The sequence below is a fragment of the Prunus persica genome, chromosome G7, assembly GCF_000346465.2.
Source record: "Prunus persica cultivar Lovell chromosome G7, Prunus_persica_NCBIv2, whole genome shotgun sequence".
Classification (NCBI taxonomy): Eukaryota; Viridiplantae; Streptophyta; class Magnoliopsida; order Rosales; family Rosaceae; genus Prunus; species Prunus persica.
In genome coordinates this window covers 4256533-4279845 of record NC_034015.1, presented here as the reverse complement: position 1 = coordinate 4279845, position 23313 = coordinate 4256533, and the positions used below count along the sequence as shown (strand labels likewise).

The following is a 23313-nucleotide window of genomic DNA, read 5'->3' as shown; positions in this document are numbered from 1 at the left end:
ATGAAGTTGTGCATTGATTATAGACAGTTGAATAAGGTCACCATGCAGAACAGATATCCATTGCCTCACATTGACGACTTGTTTGATCAGTTGAAGGGTGCTAAAGTGTTTTCTAAGATTGATTTGAGATCAAGCTATCATCTATTGTGGATCAGGGAAGATGATGTACCTAAGACTGTTTTTCGGACAAGGTATGGCCATTATGAGTTTTAAGTGATGCCTTTTGGGCTGACTAATGCGCCAACAACATTTATGGATCTCATGAACAGAGTGTTCCAACGTTACTTGGATCGCTTTGTGATTGTATTCATAGATGACATTCTTGTGTATTCTAAAAATCAAAAGGAGCATATGAAGCACTTCGAAATTGTGCTAAGAACTTTAAGGAGGAGGCAGTTGTATGCAAAGTTCAGCAAATGTCAGTTCTGGTTAGACAGAGTGAGTTTGTTGGGGCACGTGATTTCTGCAGAACGTATTTATGTGGATCCCCAAAAGGCGAAAGCAATGGTAAATTGGCCACGACCAACTAATGTCACTAAGGTACGAAGTTTTCTTGGGCTAGCTGGGTATTGTTGTCGCTTTGTGGAGGGTTTCTCTACTATAGCGACACATCTCACTTGTTTGACAAGAAAAGGAGTTAGGTTTGAATGGACGAACAAATGTGAAGAAAGCTTCAATGAACTCAAAACCAGGTTGACAACTGCTCCGGTATTGACACTCCCCTAATGATAGTGGAAACTTTGTTATCTACAGTGATGCATCACGACATGGGTTAGGTTGTGTGTTGATACAACATGGTAAGGTTATTGCTTATGCTTCTAGGCAACTCAAGAAGCATGAGTTGAATTATCTTACTCATGATTTGGAGTTTGCTGCAGTGGTGTTCGGCCTAAAGATTTGGCGACATTATCTATATGGGGAAATGTGTCAAATTTTTACGGATCATGAAGTTTAAAATATTTGTTCACCCAGAAGGAATTGAATTTAAGACAAATGAGGTGGTTAGAATTGATAAAGGACTATGACTGCATCATTGAACATCATCCTGGGAGAGCTAATGTTGTGGTTGATGCTCTTAGTAGGAAGTCATCTCTATCCTTGGCTTATCTCCGAGGGAAGTATCTTCCATTGTTGGTGGAGTTGAGGAGTCTAGAGTTAGGTTAAGTCTGGATGATCAGGGAGCTTTACTTGCTGCTCTCTACGAAAGACCGGTGTTGGTTGAACGAATTATCGAAGCCCAAATGCATGATCCGTTAATCTGCACATTAAGGTTGGAAGTCGAGAATGGTACAAGAATAGATTATTCGGTGAGGAAAGATAGATCTTTGATGGTAGGAACAAGATTGTATGTACCTGGGGATGAAGCTCTAAAGAGGGAAATTCTTGAGGAGGCTCATTGTTCGGCCTTCGCCATGCATCCTGGCAGTACAAAGATGTACTATACCCTGAGGGAGCATTATTGGTGGCCTTTCATGAAGAAGGGAATAGCATAATATGTAAGTAAATGTTTGATTTGTTAGCAGGTCAAGGTAGAACGGCAAAAACCAACGGGGTTGCTGCAACTACTTCCGATTCCTGAGTGGAAGTGGGAGCACATTACTATGGACTTTGTGTTCAAACTTCCTCGGACATGGAGCAATCATGATGGACTTTGGGTAATACTGGATCGACCCACCAAGTCTGCTCATTTTCTGCCGGTGAAAGCAACTTATACTCTGAATAAATTGGCCAAAATCTTTATTGCTGAAATTGTAAGATTGCATGGGGTACTAGTATCTATTGTGTCAGATAGAGATCCTCGATTTACGTCCCATTTTTGGACAAAGTTACATGAAGCTTTTGGGACTCAATTGTAGTTGAGTACTGGATTTCATCCCCAGACTGATGGACAGTCGAAAAGAACGATTCAAACCTTGGAAGATATGTTAAGAGCTTGTGCGCTACAGTTTCGGGGAGATGGGAATGATAAACTACCTCTCATGGAGTTTGCATATAATAATAGTTATCAATCAAGCATCGGGACGTCGCCCTACGATGCCTTGTATGGATGACAATGTATGACTCCAATTTATTAAATTAGGTGAGCAGAGATTGGAAGTATCAGAAGATATTAAGGCAACAAAGGAGAAGGTCAAATTGATCAGAGAAAGACTCAAGGAAGGATCTTCAGTTTGAGGTTGGTGACGGGGTATTCTTAAAGTTGTCGCCGTGGAAAGGTGTAGTGAGATTTGGAAAGCGGGGAAAGTTAAGCCCTCATTACATCGAGTCATACGAGATTTTGGAGCGTGTGGGCCCAGTAGCCTATAGACTTGCTTTACCTTGGAAACTTTCTCGCTTACACAACATATTCCACGTTTCCATGCTCCAAAAGTATATTTCATATCCTTCTCATATTCTAGAGTCGCAACCAATAGAATTGAAGGATGATTTGAGTAATGTGGAGCAACCCGTTCAGATTTTGGATTGGAAGATACAAGTATTACATTCTAGAGAAATTCCACTTGTGAAAGTTCTGTGGAGGAGTCACGCTGTGGAGGAGGTCACTTGGGAACCCGATGAGCAGATGCCGGCCCAGTACCCTTATCTCTTTGAGTGATAGGTATGAAATTTCGAGGACGAAATTTTTATAAGGGGGGTAGATTGTAATAACCTGATCCTAAATTAATATTTAATTATTAATTTATTCAAGTAAAAGACAATTTTACCCCGAGAATATTTTAATGGGTTAAAAGTTGACTTTTTGTTCCGGAAGGAATCTAGGGATTTTAGTAGTATTATTGCTTAGAGCGTCGAGATGAGTCCATAGAGACATAGTGGGCTCAAATTGGAGTTATATTGAAGAAGTTACGATCAAAAGAATTCCAGTGGCACAATCGTAATTATTTTGAAGTCAGTTTTTTAAAAAAAACCATATCTCCCTTTCTCTCTCATCTCACGCGAAACCTCACTCTCTCTCTCTCTCTCTCTTCCGTTCAACCAGTCGCAATGTCAGTGGCATCTGGCCGCATTTCTGGCCACGTCTGGCTGTCTCCGGCTATAATTTTGGTCCCATTTTCTTCGTCTTTCTCTCCTCTACACATCCATACCAATTTCCAGCCCTCAAATCCAAGGAATTAAACCCAAAATTCGAGCCAAAGTGAGCCGAAAAATGGGCTGTTTCAAACAGTGGCCACCGACACCTATTCTGGCCAACTCCGACCATCACCCGCCACCAAATCACTTCCAAAACACTCCCCTACCTTCCCTATGTGATTTCCCTCAAAGACCCGACCCAATTTCAAGTAGAAATTTTCAAATCCAAACCCAAAACTTTCTAGGTTTTTCAAAGACAAAATCGTTCGTTCGAGGGTTTTAATGGTTGAATTGATCTTCAAGCAAAGGTATAAAGTTACTCCCCTTGATGTGCTTGATCTTCAGGTATGAATATTGGCTAGCGATTTGGAGTTTTCTGATCGTCGAAAAATGGCTCTACACACCCATTGGTGGTGGTGCGCGTCAGCGGGTGTCAATGTTGGGCTTTGGTCCTAAAATGATCCCCACGTCATCCTGAGCCAGAAGGTATGCTCGGATTTCATTTTGATTATCATTTGACTGTCGATCGGATATCGCACATTACTTCATTCTCAAATATGTTGATCTAGGCACCTCTAGCATCGTGTAGAAATTCGTGGATCGAGAATCGGAGTCCTGGATACTCCAATTCAATAATTCAAAGTTTAGGTAAACGGTAACCGTACGATTGTGCGATCATAAGCGATTCGACCGTTTGATTCGGACCAAACTTGCAAAGCATGTTTAGTAAAGTGTGTTGAACCTATAGGAACTCTCGGATTGGTAATAGGAGGTCGTGGACCCCACAGTGTACCGGTTTGACCATTAGGGGAAATTAATCGCGTATTCAATCTTGAGTGTTTTCAGACCATTCCACCTGTTAGAAATGTTGAAAATGGGCCTAGGAACCTTCTTAAGTTACGTACACGCACTTTTGAGGTCAGGGGACAAGGTTTTGATTAAATAATTGTGGTTGAGCTATTTTATTAATTAAATATTTTAATTGCTTAAATAGGTACTCGAGCTTCATTGAACCCACGGGAAGGACCCTCGAAGGGTCAAATTAGCTCAGATGCTCAGTGAGTGGACTTTTCTTTTATAAATGAATTTTGTGCAGTAAAATTTTTATTATTTCTCTAGAATGAATTATTTATGGTTTTGCTTTCCAAGCAATGAGTTTGAATCCAAATGTTTTTATTTAATTCTGTTTATGTGTAAACGTGAATGGTTTGAAAGGTAGAAAAGGAAATGATAACAGGATTTAAGGATTTAATGAGAAATAGAATTATAATTTTTTCAAGGTTTTTAAACAACCATAGGTACCCAAAATGTTGCCTTCGGATAAATTGTTGCCTTCGGTTATAATGATCTCCACAGACATCCTTGTTGCCTTTCGTTGAGTCAGCGTGCGTGTGACAGTTGCTCCGCTAGTCTGAGGGATATCCGAATACTGAGAAGCGAGGAATGCGACTCAGGTTGACCAAGTGTCCTTGAGTCTTGCGAGGAACGCGGCTCCAGTTGACTTTGTGTTACCACCGCCTGAGAGGATGTGTCGCTTATATGACACTTGGAATTGATGGATAATGTGGAAAATAAATATAAAATCATGGAATTGACAGTTTTATTATAGGTACGCCTAGGGGGAAAGGAATTGTTTCTTTACAATGCTTTTAATTGGTTTTGATGATTTGACTGAATGTATGATCGGTTATATGCATATAGATATCCATGCTTGCTTTTTGTACGAATATAGAACATGGATATAAATGAATTTTCAAATGTTTTAACAGTGGGGTTAGTATTTTGATATTATATTTTTCAAAACTTTCTTTTGTCCACTCACATTTTTAAATGTTTTGCACCCCCAGGCAGTAGCCGTGTACCAAAGCACCACCACCAAGCGATCATCACCACGATTCATTGTAATCGAACTATTCCTGTAAATTAAATTGATTAGTATTGCTCTGAAATTGCCCTAGGGTTTTCTTTAAGGCCTGAAGCCATAAAGATTTGTTGTTGGTTGTGTGTGTCCTATTGTGCATGCTGAATGTTTGTGGATATGAAATTTTTTCGTCCATGTGTAAATTTTTGGAAAACGAGCAATTTACAGAGGGGACTCTGTCGAATTTTAGGCAGAAGTCAAACCTAAAAAGAAATTTTGAATTTTAGTTAGAAGAGCAATTTCGTCAAGTGTGCTTGGCACCTGCCAGGTGTCGAAAATGCACAGGGTTCGGCTCAGATTCCAAAGTGGAATTTGGGTTGGGTCCTATCAAAATTGGTTGATAGGATAAGATTTTTTTTATAATTAAAATGCAAGTATGCAATATACAATCAATTGACATTAGATGAATAGACTCAAGACATTTCAATTATTTGGTAATGTTTTCATTCTCTAATGTGAAATTCACACTCAAACACCTAGACAAGATATGTCGGGGGACATGGGAGCATTTGTGACTATTATACCCAATATGGGAATAATTTGACTCTATACCATATTAGAATGTAACATTTGATCCAAAACTAATTGATGATGAATGAGGAGACTCAAATTTATTTAAATTATTAGACAAAGCTTTTACTCTCAGATGTGGTGTGAGACTCACACAATCAACGTTTTTTTAAATAGTAAATTTGATTTTTCCCCTTCAAATTAATTTTTCTTACCTGCACCCATCAATTTACTTTTTTATAAATAAAATTCAATTTTTATAAGAAAAACTGAATGACTAAGATTCAACTTAGCAAGTTACCTAATGAAGCTTACAGTTTTATTTATTGTAACTTACGGATCCTTAAAATACACCTCCTTAAAATTTGAGTTGTCTTGGCAATTGTTGTTTGTCCATTTATCTTGTTGAATATACTTTCAACATATTTACTTGGCCACTATCCATTTCATTAAGTTTTTAAGATTCAAATGGTGTTTTAAATTGGCTTAAATTTAGGAATTTTTTAGGGTAAGTTATTTATTTTTTTAATAAATATTTTTTGGTCGTATTTCTTAAATAATCAAATTTAGAATAAACTAATGTACCTATTATTTAAAAAAATTAAATATACCTATTCTCTAAAAAAACACATTTTTAAATTTTTATGCAGAAACATTTATTTATTTTTACTTATCTTCTTAGTAAAATATACATACATTATTTATTAATGACCCAAAATTGTGTCATGTCTCTCTCCAGCAATGTATGATATCTTGTTGTATCCGGCCACATGTGACCTAATTCAAGAAGCTAGCAAATGCTGTGGAACAGAAAGCAGGCATATTGCATCAAAAAAATGAAAGCACACATATCGCATCAGAAAAAAGAAAGCAAGCATGCATTTATGATCCATACTGAAATTAGAGGGAATGCAAGCAACCTTCTCTCTAACGTTCTCTTTTGGACTTTCTCCATTTTCCTCATGACATGTGTTATTATCCTTACACTTAAAACAATGTCATTAATGCATCACACAAGCTAATTTTTGTTTTCCAAATTTATCCTTATTGAATGTGTTGGTTTTTTTTATAACTTTATTACCACCATATTAAAAAATATGTAAATAAAAAAAACGAAAATTTTATTTATTTATTTTTAAAAGTGTCTTCTTCTTTTTTTTTTTCAAAGAGAACATTTGTTTTTTTTTTCCCACAACAAAAATGACAATACACATAAATATTAATAACAATAAACATATTAGAAGAAAAAAAAACAAAACAGTAAAACATAAATAATAATAAAGATAACATAAATATTATAAGAAGCAAAAGAAAAAAAAAAGAACAATAAACATAAATGAAAAGAAGCAAAATATTAAACGGACATTAATAACAATAAACGTATCAGTAAAAGAAGCAAAATATGTCTTCTAGAAGAAGAAGAAAAAAAAGGGACATTAAACACGTTTAAAGAAAAAAAGGTGATAAGAAATGAAGTTTTAAAAAGACTAATTTCTTGTAAAAAAAAATTCAATATATTTAATAAGAGTAAATTTGGAAAATATAAATTAGTTTATGTGATACATTAATGACATTGTTTTAAATATAAACAAAGTGACACATGTCATGAGTTAAATGGAGAAGGTCCAAAAGAGAAGGGTAGAGAGAAGGTTGCTAGCATTTCCCTTTATCTATTACCATCATAATAACTCCACGGGCCGATGATTTTAAAAATTATTTAAAAATAATCTTCATGCACTTCTCTTCAATAGGAACATAGAGAAAAAAAAAATGATTAAAGATTAACTATTTTGAATTTTGTATTATAAAAATAATTATTCGAAATTGATTATAAAATAAAAAGAGAATGTGGGGACAGATGTCAAGACAAAAGTGCGTTAGCCCAAATGCAACGTGTGATGTGAGTGAGTGAGTTGCTAAATATTAAAAATATATATATATTAAAGCCGCTAGCGGACTAGGCGCTAGATTTGACGACCACGTGTTTTTTGCTCCAGATAACATTCACAGTACCTGACCCTAACAAAAAAATATTTTTTAAAAATAATCTCAACATACCTACTATACCAAGCAACATACTTAAAGTAATTTTTATTTATATTTTCGGTAAAAAAATTAATACCTCTTCACCAACCAGGTTATTTAGCATTAAATCCCCTTTATATCCTCCAAACAAAAGACAACAAATTATTTTTAAAATAAGTTAAAAAGTAATTTAAAAATAAAAAGCGCTTTTAGGTTGTCATCAATCTTATCCCCGCCGTAAATCACCATGCTCCTCATCTTCTTCCACCAAATCTCACTCTCCATTTTCCACTAAAAATACCAATCGCTGTCTCTCTCTCTCTCTCTCAACCACAAAACTATGCTCTCCCCAACGCCATTTTCTCTCATTTGCGCCGTTCTTCTCTGTTTGCCTCTCACCATAATCTTCACCATCACAAGCCCAACCACCACCATAACCACCACCATCCCCACCCAAATCTCCCAATCCCTAAAACTCACCAAAACCTACCAAAAAATCAACCTAATTTCACTGCCAAAATCCCTCCCATTAGATGACGACTCGCTCTTCCACCTCGCCGCCCGTGTTAAGTCCCGCCCGCCTCGCTCCGATCATCCCAAAATCGCCTTCCTCTTCCTAACCACCACCCCTCTTCCCTTCTCACCTCTCTGGGAATGCTTCTTCAACCAAACCCCCAAAACCCATTTCTCTATATATGTCCACGCTGACCCGAGATTCCCCTACGACCCGCCGTTTTCTGGCATCTTCGCCCACCGGGTCATCCCCTCCCAACCCGCCCAGCGATTCACCTCCACTCTCATCTCCGCGACTCGTCGTTTGCTCGCCCACGCCCTCCTTGATGACCCCAAGAATGCCATGTTCGCGCTTCTCTCTCCTTCTTGTATCCCCATCCGGTCCTTCAACTTCACGTACCAAACCCTCGCTCGATCGAAGAAGAGCTTCATCGAGATTCTAGACAACGAGATCGGGGCGTACGACAGGTGGGCGGCGCGTGGGGAGGACGCAATGTTGCCACAGGTGAAGCTGGAGGAGTTTCGGATCGGGTCCCAATTCTGGATCCTGAAGCGGAAGCATGCGAGGGTGGTTGTGGGTGACCACCGGCTCTGGTCCAAGTTCAAGCTACCGTGCCAGCGTTGGGACACGTGTTACCCGGAGGAAAATTACTTTCCTACCCTCCTGAACATGAGAGAACCAGGCGGGTGCGTGCCCGCTACCCTCACGCATGTGGATTGGCGCGGGAGATTCGATGGCCACCCCCGAACGTATAAGGCCTCCGACTTGGGGCCCCATTTGATCACCACCTTGAGAAATGATAGGCCAAAATACGGTGACGAGAAGGAGAGCGGCAACGGTTCTGCTTGGTCCTTGACAGAACGGCGAGACCCATTTCTATTCGCAAGGAAGTTCCCGCCGGATGCGATTGGACCGTTGATGAGTATGGCCAATGACGTCATCTTCAAGGATTAAGATGCGATGGCATATTTAGGATTTTTTTTTTTTGGTTTGTAATTTAAAAATGAATTTATTAACAAAAAGGAAAAAAAACAAAACCAGGACAAACCCGGTGGGTTTGAGCAGCAAAATGTATATATTTTTCATTTATTGTTTTTTGGGGTGAGTTTCTTGGTTTTTCCAAAGTGGAAAAACATGTTTGGTTAAGCCTAAGCGGTGCAATGTCTCTTTTTAGACTTTTATGAGTGGTAGTGTTTTGGCTTTATAGATTCTCTTACGGCCGAACTAAGCGATTGTCAATGATCAAAAGCTTTGCCCTTTACAAACTTAAAAGGACCTTAATGTTTTGTTTTCGTGGGAATTGCCTAACTTTGGCTCTTTTTTCTTATGTAGTTGACGCATGTTTTAATGTCTGCCATTCATTGTGTCACGCAACATAATAGATGTCATGTATTGGGTAGCGGCATAGTCGGGCCTAGGCCAAAAGTCGTCTTGTCCTCCCTCCCCATCCAAAATTTGTCATTATCACAATAGCCAAAAAGGATTGTATAATTAAATTGTGTGTTTTACATTTTGACCCATAAACATTAAAATTTTGGCTCTAACTTTTTACATGTCATACGTCATTTCTGTTATGTAAGATTTTAGGTAGGAAAAGGTAAAGGGGAAAAATGATGTGTCACGTTGTCGGCTAGAAAAGGAAATGAGGTAGGTGGAAGGTACCTAGTAAATCTAGGTAGGTGAATTGAATGTATTTACATCAGGGTTGGTAAAGAGGTATTAACTTTTTACCAAAAATATAAATAAAAATTACTTTAAGTATGTTGCTTGGTATAGTAGGTATGTTGAGATTTTTAAAAAGAAAATGTTTTTTGTTTGGGTCAGGTACTATGAATGTTATCTAGAGTAGAAAATACGTGGTCGTCAAATCTAGCACCTAATCCGCTAGCGGCTTTAATTTTTTTTTTTTTTTTTTTAATATTTAGCAACTCACTCACTCACATCACACGTTGCATTTGGGCTAACACACTATTGTCTTGACATCTGTCCCCACATTATCTTTTTATTTTATAATCAATTTTGAATAATTATTTTTATAATAAAAAATTCAAAATAGTTATTCTTTAATCAATTTTTTTTCTCTCTCTACATTCCTATTGAAGAGAAGTGCATGAAGATTATTTTTAAATAATTTTTAAAATCATCGGCCCGTGGAGTTATTATGATGGTAATAGATAAAGGGAATGCTAGCAACCTTCTCTCTAACCTTCTCTTTTGTACCTTCTCCATTTAACTCATGACATGTGTCACTTTCTTTATACTTAAAACAATGTCATTAATGTATTACATAAACTAATTTTTATTTTTCAAATTTACTCTTATTAAATATATTGAATTTGTTGTTTTAAAAGAAATTAATCTTTTTAAAACTTCATTTCTTATCACCTTTTTTACTTTAAACGTGTCTAATGTCCCTTTTTTTTTCCTTCTAGAAAACAGATTTTGCTTCTTTTACTGATATGTTTATTGTTATTAATGTCCGTTTAATATTTTGCTTCTTTTGCTTCTTTTCATTTATGTTTACTATTCTTCTTTTTTTTTTTGTTTTTGTTTTTGCTTTTTTTGCTTCTTATATGTTTATTTTTATTTATGTTTTACTGTTTTGTTTTTTTCTTAGGATATGTTTATTGTTATTAATATTTATGTTTATTGTCATTTTTGTTGGGAAAAAAAAAACGTTCTCTTTGAAAAAGAAAAAGAAGAAGACACTTTTTAAAATAAATAAATAAAATTCTCGTTTTCTTATTTATATATTTTTTAATAAGGTGGTAATAAAGTTGTAAAAAAACCAATATATTCAATAAAGATAAATTTGAAAAATAAAAATGAGTTTGTGTGATGCATTAATTACATTGTTTTAAGTGTAAGGATAATGACACATGTCATGAGGAGAAGGTTAGAGAGAAGGTTGTTAACTCATAATTCAATTTTGAAAAACTTTGTATCAATGGCGCTGATAAGGTGGATGGGAGAGAGGGAACCAAATCGATGTTGACATCTCAATTTCAGTGGTCTTATAATTAATTGGAATTCACAAATCCTCCTCCCCTTTTTTTTTAAAAAAACCCCCCGAAATAAGATAACAAAATCTTAAAACAGATGAAAATCATAATGAGAATAGTAAAACTGAAAAAATAATAATAATAATAATAAACATAGACAGTTTGGATCGTTGAAAAAAAATCGTAAGGAATTGACAAACTTTGTTTGGATTGAAACGGTTTATTTTTCAAAAATAGCCACGACGAAAAATGATTTTAACATACATATCTTTTTTTTCTTTCTCTCTAAATCTCCTTGGCTACGAGAAAGGGAATTGACAAACTGACCTTGTAGATGCGCATAATGCAAATATGCATCACGTTAATTAAGATCATCTCAAGCAACAAGTTTCAGTTTTATATTAATTGGCTCGTAGAATTTTTGTAGCATATTAATTGTAGAACTAGTTTATTTATTTAGTGAAAAGAATCTGATTAACCAATAAAAAATTTATACCGCAGAGCATGCATGACGATATAAAAAGTCAATGATTTATAAATAAGATTAGTAATGCAATAAGGATTGAGATGGTGGTTCAATATTCTTCATGAACTAATTAAATGCTAATCTATCTGGGTCCTAATTTTCTAAATTTGGAGATTAAAAAATGGAAAGGATCCAGTATAAATAAATATATAAAACTATAAACTTATATATATATATATATATAGTGGTGATTTCCTCACTCCAATTTTATCCACTTATACTCTATTTTATAACTAAAAATGGAGTGTAAGTGGATAAAATTGGAGTGGGGAAATCATTACCCTATATATATATATACATATATATATATATATAAAATTCTTGTTAACCCAAGAGTTGACCATGCTGGACCATCCTCATTCAACCTTGATGGGCTTGAGAGACGTTGAGCCTAAGAGCACCTCCACCCCAAAAGGTAAGGGCAAGTTTGACACTATTCATGTAAATAGTGGCGGCCTTTCCTTTTTTGATTCCACTCCAAAGGGTAAGGGCAAGGGCAAACACTATTCACTTTAATTTACTTATTTATTTATTTTTATACTTAAACCATTAATTTCAGATAATATTTTCAGTTGCCACGTGTCACTATTTATTATAAAATTCTCACCTAAAATTTCAGATAACATTTTCGGATAAAATTTTCTAATTAAATTTTCAGATAAGATTTTTCGGTTGTCACGTGTCCATCAAATTTCAGATAAGATTTTTGGTTGCCACGTGTCTTATTCAGATAAGATTTTCAGATATTTATTATAAAAAAAAATTATAATCTCATATTTCTGGCAAGATTTTTACCCTCTAAAATTGTGCCACGTGTCCCATGTCAGATAAGATTTTCGAATATTTATTAAAAAATTCTAATTTCATATTTCAAATAAGATTTTCACCTTCTAAAATTGCTCCACATGTCATCTCTATCTTCTAAATCCCTCTATAAAACTGCACCCTAAACTCCTATCTCTCACACCATATCTTCTCTATTCTTTCATTTCTCAAATTTTACAAAACACATTCTACTCTCAATGTCCAACATGATGAGGGTGTTGGAGAGGCAAGAGCGAGAAGAGGAAGAAATCAGGCGCAGCGTGCTGAAAAAGATCGTGAGGTCGATGAAGAGGAGGAAGAAATGGTTGTAGCAGTGTGTATGCTCAATGAATCAAGGCAACACCACAGTCGTCGTGGCCCGAACGTGGACAGACATAGGCAGCCTCGGGGTAAGAATCTCTTGGAAGATAACTTTATCCTAAATTCGTTATATCATGTGTCTTATTTTTGAGATAGATATAGAATCCAGCCTTATTTGTTTCAAAAAATCATGCATGATATTTGCAATTGTGACACATACTTCGTTCAGAAGTATGATGCTGTTGGGGTTTTGGGTCTTCTTCTAGAGCAAAAACTTACAACTGCTTTACGGATGCTTGCTTATGGGGCATCTGCAGAGTAGGTGGATGAGATTGCGCGGATGGAAAAATCAACTATCCTAGAGTGCTTGGTGAGATTCTATGATGCAGTAGAAAATCTCTACAAGAGGGAGTACCTTCACAATCTTACGACTAGAGACCTCTGAAGGCTTGTACAAAAAACCGAGGCTCGAGGTTTCCCAGGAATGATTGGAAGCATCGATTGTATACACTGCCAATGGAAGAATTGCCCAACTGCTTGGCAAGGAGATTATGGGAATCGAATGGACCAAGTGTATTAAGTATTGTCTTCAGTTAAGTCAGTATGCTTGACTTTTGCCCGACGAGGCTTGGGGATGTTTGAACTGTGGGAGCGAGGGATGCAGCTTAGGTGGGCCTAGTGCCCCTTGGGTCTTGCGAGGATTGCGAATTAGGCTGACCTAGTGTCTCCTAAATCCTGCGAGGTTTGTGGTTCGAGTCAACCTTGTGTTACTCAGGTCGGCGAGGATGTGTCACCACGGTGACACGAGAAATTGATGGAAATAAATAGGTATACATAGGTGGTAGGATGAACTATACATTCAATATTTTTCAACAGGATTATTGTTTGGTAATTTATGTATAAATAGGAATGCATGAGTTCAATACCTTATTATATGCTGCCGAGTTGAGAATGTTTTACATAATTTGGAAATAAGGACAGAGATAGTTTGTTGGATTAGATGGCAGCAAGATTTCAGGTTAGTTAAGAGGTAGTTTATAAATTCCAATCTTTTTCAGGAAAATCATATTTTCTTAAAACCACCCTAGGTACCCAAGCATAATAAATCAGTTGCTCTTGATTAGGTCAACATACTTGATAGTTGCCCCAAGAGTCTTAGGGATATCCGGACTGTGGGAGCGAGGAATGCGGATTTCCTGAATCTTGCCAGAAAGGTGGCTCGTGTCAACCTTGTGTTACCGAGACCTGCGAGGGTGTGTCACCATGATGACACGAGGTATCGACAGTAGTATAATGAATTGACGGAGTTATGTGGGTCAAAACGAAAACCAGGTATTAATGGAAATATAATGGGTATGTCTATGATGGTAGATTAAATTTCAGTTTCAAGGTTTTTAGCGAAAGGATGTTTTAATAAGTGGGTGAAGTGTTATTTTATCCGTGTGGGGTCCCTAGAAAATATGAACAAGAGTGGAGAGTATAAGTTCTCTAACAAATAAATTCATGAAACTTGATACATTTTGTGCACCCATGTACTGTGCCTATTGTGCCTAACTACGTGGCTAGGTTTTCACTCATCTTACCAAAGGCAGAGGGCTTAGTAGTAGATTGATTTCTTGAGAAGTTGAGTACATTGCTGAGGAGTATCGCCAAGATGAACATAGTCATCTCATCTATAGAGATAGGAAGCCTCATATACATATAGACAGAACTGGATTCATATATGAGGATTTGGCTTTGCTCAGTCCCAAAAAAGGTATTCAAAGGAGACTAAGTCAATAAGAAATACATTGAGCCTCTGCTCTTGCAGTTCCACCACCAAAAACAACTCAAATTTGACCATCAATGATTAAAGATGACATTGATACAATGATTTCAGACGATCAAATAGTGAATTTGTTAGAGGAAGTTAAAATAAGCAAGTCATGGTGGGGTGCGCAGAGAGTACTTTAGGAAGTTACCTATGAAAGATCTGGTAGACAGTCAGGGTGTTTTCTACAGTAGGGGTGCAACATTCAAAGTTGCCTATAACCATGGTGGAGTGTATGATGACTATAACTTGGTAAAGGTGATCTTTTCTGGTACTTCCTTCGAAGAAATATATTTGCAATATCGTTTGTCAATTCTAACAAAAGAAGAAAATAACAGTCTTAAAAAGTTAAAATTTGTAATTCCTAGAGTTACATGTTGATGGGGACAACTGATCCAACAGAGATTCTGGGTGAAGTTTGTGTATTCTTGACAGCGGACAAATGTCGAGAGAGGTACTAGTGTACCAACATCTAAGTTTGTATTTTAGTGGTTTTTAGGTTCAAAGGCCAGCTTTTGGAATGTTATAAAAGTTGCGAATATTAAACCCGACGAGCTTATGTATATTCATATAGGGGATGATGTTGGCAAGGCTTAGAATGACATAATATTGGTAGAAATATGATGTGGATATTTGCTCTGAGGATATTGAGATGCGATTGGTAAGTGAGATTTTTAGAATGATTCCCTTGGAGGGTGTGATGAGGTTCAAGAAACGTGGAACGTTAAGTTCCCATCATATCAAGTTATGGAGGAGCTTACTTGGGAACTCGAGTAGTAGATGTGAGCCCAGTACCCTCACCTTTTCAAGTGACAGGTATGTAATTTCGAGGATGAAATTTTTATAACGGGGTAGTTTGTAACAACCCGATCCTTAATCAACATTTAATTATTAATTTATTCAAGTAAAAGACAATTTTACCTCGAGAATATTTTAAAGGGTTTAAAAGTTGACTTTTGTTCGGGAAAGAATTTGGGGAATTGAGTTATATCGTTGCGTTGGGCTCGTCGAAATGAGTTCGTAGACATGCGGCACGCCAGATTCTGAGTTGTAACGAAGGAGGAATGGTCAAGAAACGTAAAGGACGTAATGAGAATTTTAAAATTTGTTACTGCTACAGTATCGATAAAGTACCCGGGCCTCCCTATTTCTATTCTTACTCCTTGCGACACAGCAGGGATTTTCTGGGTTTCTCTCTTTTGGCAGCCAACTTCTCTCCTCCACCACCGTCCCCACACGCCTCCGTTTTGGGTGACACCAGTCCCAAAAGAACCGGGCCACCTCCCTCTTCTCATCCCGACCAACCTCAGCCACTGGAACCACCGTTGCTGGCCAGAAATTGAAGGAATCCGGGCTGTTTTTGGACAGTTTTGGACAGATTTTTCGGAGGCTCATTCGGGTGTTTCCGATGGCCAAATCTTGCGATCTAGGTGTGTTTTCTCATCTTCTCGAGGTGCTCTAGCTGCTGGTTGAGTTGGATAGGAGAAATTTCTGAGTTTTGAAGGGTAAATAAGTAATTGAAAATCTGCCAGTTTTCGGCCTCCGATTCCTGCCACCTCCATCGACTTTTCGGGGTAGGTCCAAGAACAAAAGTGTCTCCAAATGATGTTTTACACCTAGGGTAGAAATCTTGGCCGACGGTTTGGAGATTTTCCAGCCGCCATAATTTTATCTGCACACCCACCCACTGCCGGCGCGTGAGCAGGGTAGTGGGGGCCACATTTTGTCCTAGAATGATTCCTTGGTCCTCACGAGCGCATAGGATTTTGCAGATCTCAAATTGGATAATGTTTGAACCCTGAACGGATCTCGCCTATTGTGCGATTTTCGGGTTCGATACGTTTGAACCGTTGGATCATAGTCAATTTCATATATGTTGATCTAGGTAATTCCAGGATCGTAAAATGGAGTCCCAGATACTCCGAAAATGCCAACCCTAGGGCTAGGTTTATAGTAACCATCTGATTATGCGATCGTGATCAATCTGACCGCCGATCGAGACCAAACTCACGGGACCTGTGTCCTAGGCATATTAGAACCTTTAGGGACTTCCGAGACCTAGGAGGGGGGATTGCGGCTTGGATAGAAGGGGTATCTCCAAGATGTGCGAGGGGGGATTGCGGCTCGGATAGAAGGGGTATCTCCGAGACTTGCGAGAGGGGGAATTGCGGCTCGAATAGAAGGGGTATATCCGAGGTCTGCGAGGATTAATGCTCGAATAGAAATGGTGTCTCCGAGGCTTGCGAGGATGGGATTGACGGATCAGGAATGGGGGTATGCCTAGGAGGAGAGAATTTCAGTTTTGAGGTATTCTTAAACTAAACTAAAGGGAGTTCAGTGTTTGGCATATTTATATTCGGACATGATTGATACGATTATTTGAAGAACTACTTGTGGCTTGATCCTTCAGTAAAGGTACGTAGGCAGCTTAGTGTTACAAGGTGCAGCCACAAGGTCAGGTAATAAAAGGTAGTCCAGTTAAGTTATTATGAAATCTAACACTGTTCTGGAGATGTTATAAGAATTGATTTGAATGTTGTAGCAGAATGATTTATTTGACTTATTGAGGCCGTAGGCCAGAATATTATGATGTTTGATTGTTTGAATATATTTAAATGCATGTTGAACGATTGAGATACATATTAAATGTTTGTTGACATGTGGGGACTTTTGAGAAACGTTCAATTTACGGGGGAGACTGCCAAATTTTCGGCAGAAGTCTAGCTGCTAGAAAACTAGGTTTTTATTTAGAAGAGCAGTTTGGTCATTTGTGGCCGGCATTCGCCAGGTGTCGGACACGCACAGGGTTCAACTCAGATTCCAAAGTGGAATTTGGGTCGGGTCCTTTCACTAGAGGTGTTCAAATCCAATCCCATGAATATGGCGTTGACAAGAATTTATGAAAGGCCGATGGGACCAAATGGACAACCAATGGAGCCCGAACTGTTAATTCGGGATGGTCGATACAACAACCCCATGATTGATCGTTATCAGGAAATGCAATCTTCATAAGTTCACGAGAGACGTCAAGTTGACTTGATTGAGCACTTTGTGGGAGATGAAGGCAATCACAGTGGATAAAGTCAAGATTAATGCTTTGTTTTTAATTATGCTTTATTTTGTGTGTGGTCTGTTTGGAATTATGCTTTGTTTTGTGTGTTGTTTGCAGTAAATTAAGGTTTGTTTTTAATTAAACTTTGTTTTGATGTGAAAATATTTTTAATAAATGGTCATATTATTTAATGTTTTCTTTATTGAATAAAAGGGAAACAATACAACAAATTAATACATATGGAAAATCTTTCAATACAACCTAATGGTTTTAATCATTTAACCACTCCTTAATGCTAGGTCCGTCGTCATGAAAAAGTTTTCTTCTCATCACATCCCTTCGTTTTAACTTCCAATAGGACTTTGTTTCAAGACACATATGACTTGTATCCATGGCCATGATTTTCATCTCTCTATCATCCATGTCTTGTTCTTGTGCATGCTGCCTTTGAATTGCAAATGCTTCATGTCGTGCTTTGTCCGCTTCTTCTCTTTTCAAGTCTCTCTTAATTCTCAGTGCTCCATTCTTAGCTGTTTGCTCCAAAAATTGTGTACATTCATTGTTCAAAGTGCTCCCTCTCTTTGTCTTTGCCGCCTTTCTCCCAATAGGTCTTGGCACACGTGGGAGTGGTGAGTCTTGAACCATTGGGGAGTCCAATGTCGAATCGGTTGCCGGTGAATCGTGGAGCTGTGTCTCATTCAACACAACCGGTGGACCAGTGGAAATAATTTTGAATCTCGAACAATTCTTCACAACTTCCCAACATTGGTGACTCATGAAACTCTTTTTGCCTTGCCCCATGGCACCAAACCACATTTGTGCTTGTAGGATCTATTAAAAATAAATAATTGGAAATGCAAGAAAATATAAACAAATTGGAAATACACGGAAAAAAAAAGATTATGCAAGAAAATATAAACAAATTGAAAATGCAAGGAAAAAAAATGAATATGGAAGAAAATATAAACAAGTTGGAAATGCAAGAAAAAAATGATTATGCAAGAAAAAAAAGTTACATTAAATTGAATAAAACGGCAATTATAAATATTTTACCTCATCGCCTAGATTTTGACCGCTTTGAATATTGTCCCTTGCTTTTGCCAAGGCATCTCTCTATTTCCCTAACTCTTTATTCAATATTTTCTACCTACTAGCCAAGGCCATTTCTGTTCGAGGCGAACCCAATCTTTCAGCAAATTCTCCATGAATTTTTCTCCATATATGACAGAACTTCATCTCATTACCCGTAACCGGACAATGACTAACTTTCACCCAACACTCACACGACACAATATCTTTCTGAGTTGTCCACGCGCCTCTAGCATCGACAGAAGATGCCATTTGTTTTTGGATATAGATGAAAAGTAGTAGAAAAATATGAGTGGAGAGTAAAAAATATTGGAAGAAGAAGAGTTGTATGAAGATTTGGTGTGCAAAGTGAATAAAATGGTTAGGTATTTATAGGGAAAAAATCCAGAATTTTTTAAAAATAAAATGGATTTTTTTTCAATTTTTTTAGCCAAAAAAATAAAGTTCATACGATTTCTGGACAAAAATCAATCGGACCGTTTGGGAAGCGCCACGTGGCATCTTCCCGTTGGGTGCATTTCACGCGCCAATGGAAAAGAAAATTTTGATTTCAGCCGTTGACTTCAGTGTGACGTCAGCGACGTCAGGCTACAGCCTAATTGAGAATTTTCTTTGAACTTGCCCGGGCTAGTGGACCCCAAGGCTTGCCCGGACTTCAGGCTGCACGACGGAGGGGGGAAACTAGGCTTGGGGGGCTGTTGCCAAGGTTTGGGTGGAGTGGTGGAGGTGCTCTAAGCGTGGCCAAGTCTGGTACTAGCCATGGTACGCAAGGAAAGCGTCCTCTGCCAGCTGCATGGATGGAACAGTGCCAGCTGCATGAAACGGAGGGGCCCTGATCTATTGCTCACCTTGCTCCTGCTCAATGCCGCCTCTGCCTATATATAGGAGAGTTCTAAACCACATAGCTTAGTCAGTTAGTTTATTATATTACAGTACTTCGATTATTTTATACTAAAGCATATACTTTGATACCATGGTATTTTGGATTCACCAACTTTGCTAAGTAGGTTTGCTCACTCTCCATTATTCTAGATTTTTTTATATTATTTAAGACACAAATGTGCATTAATTTTAACATTTTTAATATTTTCTATGCAGTCGAAAAAAGGACTTGTTGAATGATCAAAACTTTTGGGATTACTCATAGTGGATTTGATCACAATCTTCAGTAAATTGCCACAGCTAAGTAATTAAGTTCGTTCTCAGTGGCGATGTACACATGAAGAACATCTACATCTTCTCCATCTACAATACCTCACTGGAAATATGATGTTTTTCTCGGTTTTAGAGGTGATGACACTCGAAAGGGCTTTACAGATCACTTACATGAAACATTGAGAACTCAAGTAATCATAACTTTCAGGGATGGCCCTAAAATTTCAAAGGGAAAAGCTATTTCTGGAGAACTGATTGCTGCGATTGAAGGATCAAGGTTTGCGCTCATTGTCCTCTCACAAAATTATGCATCCTCAACATGGTGCTTGGATGAACTTCTACACATTCTTAAATTCATGGAAGCAAGAGAAGCAGTGCTACCAATTTTCTATGATGTTGATCCATCTGATGTACGAAAACAAACGGGGTATTTTGAGAAAGCCTTTACACAACTGGAAGAAAGATTTAGTTCGGATGACAAAACGAAGGTGCACGAGTGGAGAGACGCATTGGCGAAAGTGGCAAATTTCTCTGGGTGGAAGGCTAAGGACTGGTATACATTCACTTTTATTATTTTCCCAAGGAAAGTTTCTTAAAAGGTTTTCAAAGAGTAGCCGTGTTTTTATATGATGATTTATCTATTTCTATATATATATATATAATAAAAGGCAGTGAAAATACTAGAAAATGCCTTTGATTAATGTAAACATTTTGAATTGAAATTATTAATTAAATGAGGAAAATATGGTAAATTCATACTTTTTCATATTTAAAAAAAATTTAAAAATAAAAACAATCAGATAATGGGTACTATTTTTATGGAATACAACTACCCATTATTTTTTTAATTCTAAAATAAAATTTAAATTTAAAAAAAATAAGCGAAGGGACTTAGTATATATAAAGGCAGAAGCATAAAATAATGGTATAACATTCAAAAATCCAAAATATACCCTTGATTAACTAAATTGCTCAGAGTTATGTATATTTAACATTCTAAGGGTAAAATTGTAAAATACTTATAATTTAAATAAAGAAATTAAAACAAAATTAAAATTCAAAACCCACTTACGATATGGTAGTTACCTCCACCTCTGCTTCTTTTTCATTTTTTTTAATAATTAAGACTAAAAATATAAAACACACGAAGACTACAAATACATATTAATTATGAAAAATGTCTTGACAACAAAAATACACATTAGTTACTCCACCTTTCTCGAAGACTTGATACCGTGTCTATGAGTATAACTATAATTAACTCTTTTTATTTTTATGACTTTATTATTATAAGAAATAAGCAAAATGACAGGATTCGATCAAAATTCTACTTTGGAATCCGAGCCGAACCCTGTGCGTGTTCGACACCTAGCGAATGCTGGCACAAATGATCAAATTGCCCTTCTAACTAGAAACAAATTTTCTAACAACTAGACTTTAGTCGAAAATTCAGCAAAGTCTCCCCTGTAATTTGCTCGTTTCCCAAAAGTTCCCACCTGTCAACAAACATTTATATATCTCAATCGTTCAGCATGCATTTAATTATATCCAAGCAATCAAGCATCATATCATTATGGCCTCAGGCCTCAACAAAATGGGTAAATCATTCTGCTAATAAAGTTCATCTAAACTTTCAGAATATCAATAGTACATTAGCAATCTCAAAGACTTCAACTCGTGGCTGCACCTTGTAACATTAGGCTGCCTATGTACCTTTACTAAGGGATCAAGCCACACGTAGTCCTTTCCATTTAATAAGGTGCTTGAATATCTTATTCATTCATCATATTGTCATGTGTTTTGCAAATCAAACTGAATTATCATGTGTGTGTTATACTCTAACATATTCACAACTCTAAAGCAATACTTGTTAACTTCCCAATACTCGTATCAGTCATATACTGAATATAAATATGTCATACACTGAACTCCCTCTATTTTAGTTTAAGAACATCTCAAAACTGAAATCTTCTCCACTTAGGCGTACCCCCATTCCTAATCCGTCAATTCCATTAATACTGTCAATTACATCCTCGCAAGCCTCAGAGACACCAAGTCTACTCGAACCGCAATCCTCGCAAGCCTCGGAGACACCAAGTCTACTCGGTCAGGACTCGTTTACATAGTCATTCTAACCATTTTAAAGGGATATAACTGCCTCGAAAGACTCACGGTCAATCGAGGGGTCAAACCACCTAAACTTTGTCAACCCGACCAGCGGGGCCCACGACCTCCTATCACAAATCCGGGATTCCCTACAGGTTCCAATATTCCGAGGACACATGTCTTGATGGTCTCGATCGAAAAGTCGGATGAATCACGATCGCACGATCGGACTGTTACTGTAAACCTAGCCCTAGGGTTGGCATTTTCGGAGTATCCGGGATTTCATTTTACGATCCGTCGAATCCTATACTATCCTGGAACTGTCTAGATCATCATATATGAAATTGACTACGATCCAACGGTTTGAACATATAGAACCGAAAATCGCACAATAGGCGAGATCCGTTAGGGGTTCAAAAGTTAACCAAATTAGAATCCAATAGTACCTACGTGCTTGTGAGATCACAAGGATCATTTTATGACAGGCTGTAGGCCCTAACACATGCGCCGGTAGCACGTGGGTGTGCAGATCAAATTCTAGTGGTCGAAAATACTCCAAACCGTCGACCAATATTCCTACCATAGGTGTAAAACCTCATTTGGAGTCACTTTTGTTCTTGGACCTACCCCAAAAAATGAGTGGAAGTGGTCGGAATTGCGATCCCAAAACTGGCCAAACTTTAGATTGAAAATCAACTCACCTAGGCTAGAAATTGATCAAATCCTACCCAACTATCAGCTAGAGCTCGAATAGTAGATGAGATTCCATACCTTGATCACAGAAAATGGCAGCCGGAGGAGAGAGATCGAGCTGGTGAAAATCCTGTCAAATTCGGGCTATTTCTTCGAGTTCTCCGGTGGCAAGAGTAGTGGCTGGCAGCCAGGATTGGCTGAGATGGGATGGAGGAGCTGGGCCTGTCCTTTTGGCACCAGCCTCTTGTGCTGTCGTGGTCGGTTGGCCGTAGTTCGAAGAGAGAGAGAGAGAGAGAGAGAGAGAGAGAGAGAGAGAGTCACGCGGAGGAGAGAGAGGGGTTTTTAAATCTGATCTGACAAATTATCATTTTGCCCTTCACAGTCTCTTGATAATATTTTCTTCGTTATAACTCCGATTCAACCCCACTACGTGTCTACGAACTCATATCGACATGCTCTATGCAACGATGCAATTGAAATTCCCAAATTCTTTCCCAGTCAAAAAGTCAACTTTTAAACCCTTAAATTATTTTTGTGGTAAATTCATCTTTTACTTGAATAAATTAATAATTAAATATTAATTCAAGATCGGGTTGTTACACAAAATGTTAGTAATGTGTCAATTTTAATTGACATGGCACAAACACATCAACTGCCACATAATGTGGTCAGTTATGTGGTCAAAATATTTAGAGTGTCCAAATAGGATGTCA

At 37.4% G+C, this 23313-nt stretch overlaps 2 protein-coding genes across 2 annotated transcripts; both read left to right on the top strand.

Moving 5' to 3' along the window:
• Positions 1-1493, top strand: LOC109950320. Its single transcript, XM_020568877.1, has 3 exons — positions 1-191; positions 823-880; positions 1083-1493. The coding sequence occupies exons 1-3, from the start codon at positions 1-3 to the stop codon at positions 1491-1493; spliced, it is 660 nt and encodes a 219-aa protein (XP_020424466.1).
• LOC18769993 lies at positions 7522-9207 on the top strand. Its single transcript, XM_007203867.2, has one exon. It carries the CDS (start codon positions 7869-7871, stop codon positions 8994-8996), a length of 1128 nt encoding a protein of 375 aa, XP_007203929.1. The 5' UTR covers positions 7522-7868; the 3' UTR covers positions 8997-9207.

Excerpts from the sequence above, each read along its gene's own strand:
- LOC18769993 (XM_007203867.2), top strand. The coding sequence starts at position 7,869 with ATGCTCTCCCCAACGCCATTTTCTCTCATTTGCGCCGTTCTTCTCTGT.
- LOC109950320 (XM_020568877.1), top strand. The coding sequence starts at position 1 with ATGAAGTTGTGCATTGATTATAGACAGTTGAATAAGGTCACCATGCAG. Across the intron at positions 192-822 it reads AAGACTGTTTTTCGGACAAG|GCAACTCAAGAAGCATGAGT; the intron begins GTATGGCCATTA and ends TTATGCTTCTAG. Across the intron at positions 881-1,082 it reads ATTTGGAGTTTGCTGCAGTG|GAAGTCATCTCTATCCTTGG; the intron begins GTGTTCGGCCTA and ends TGCTCTTAGTAG.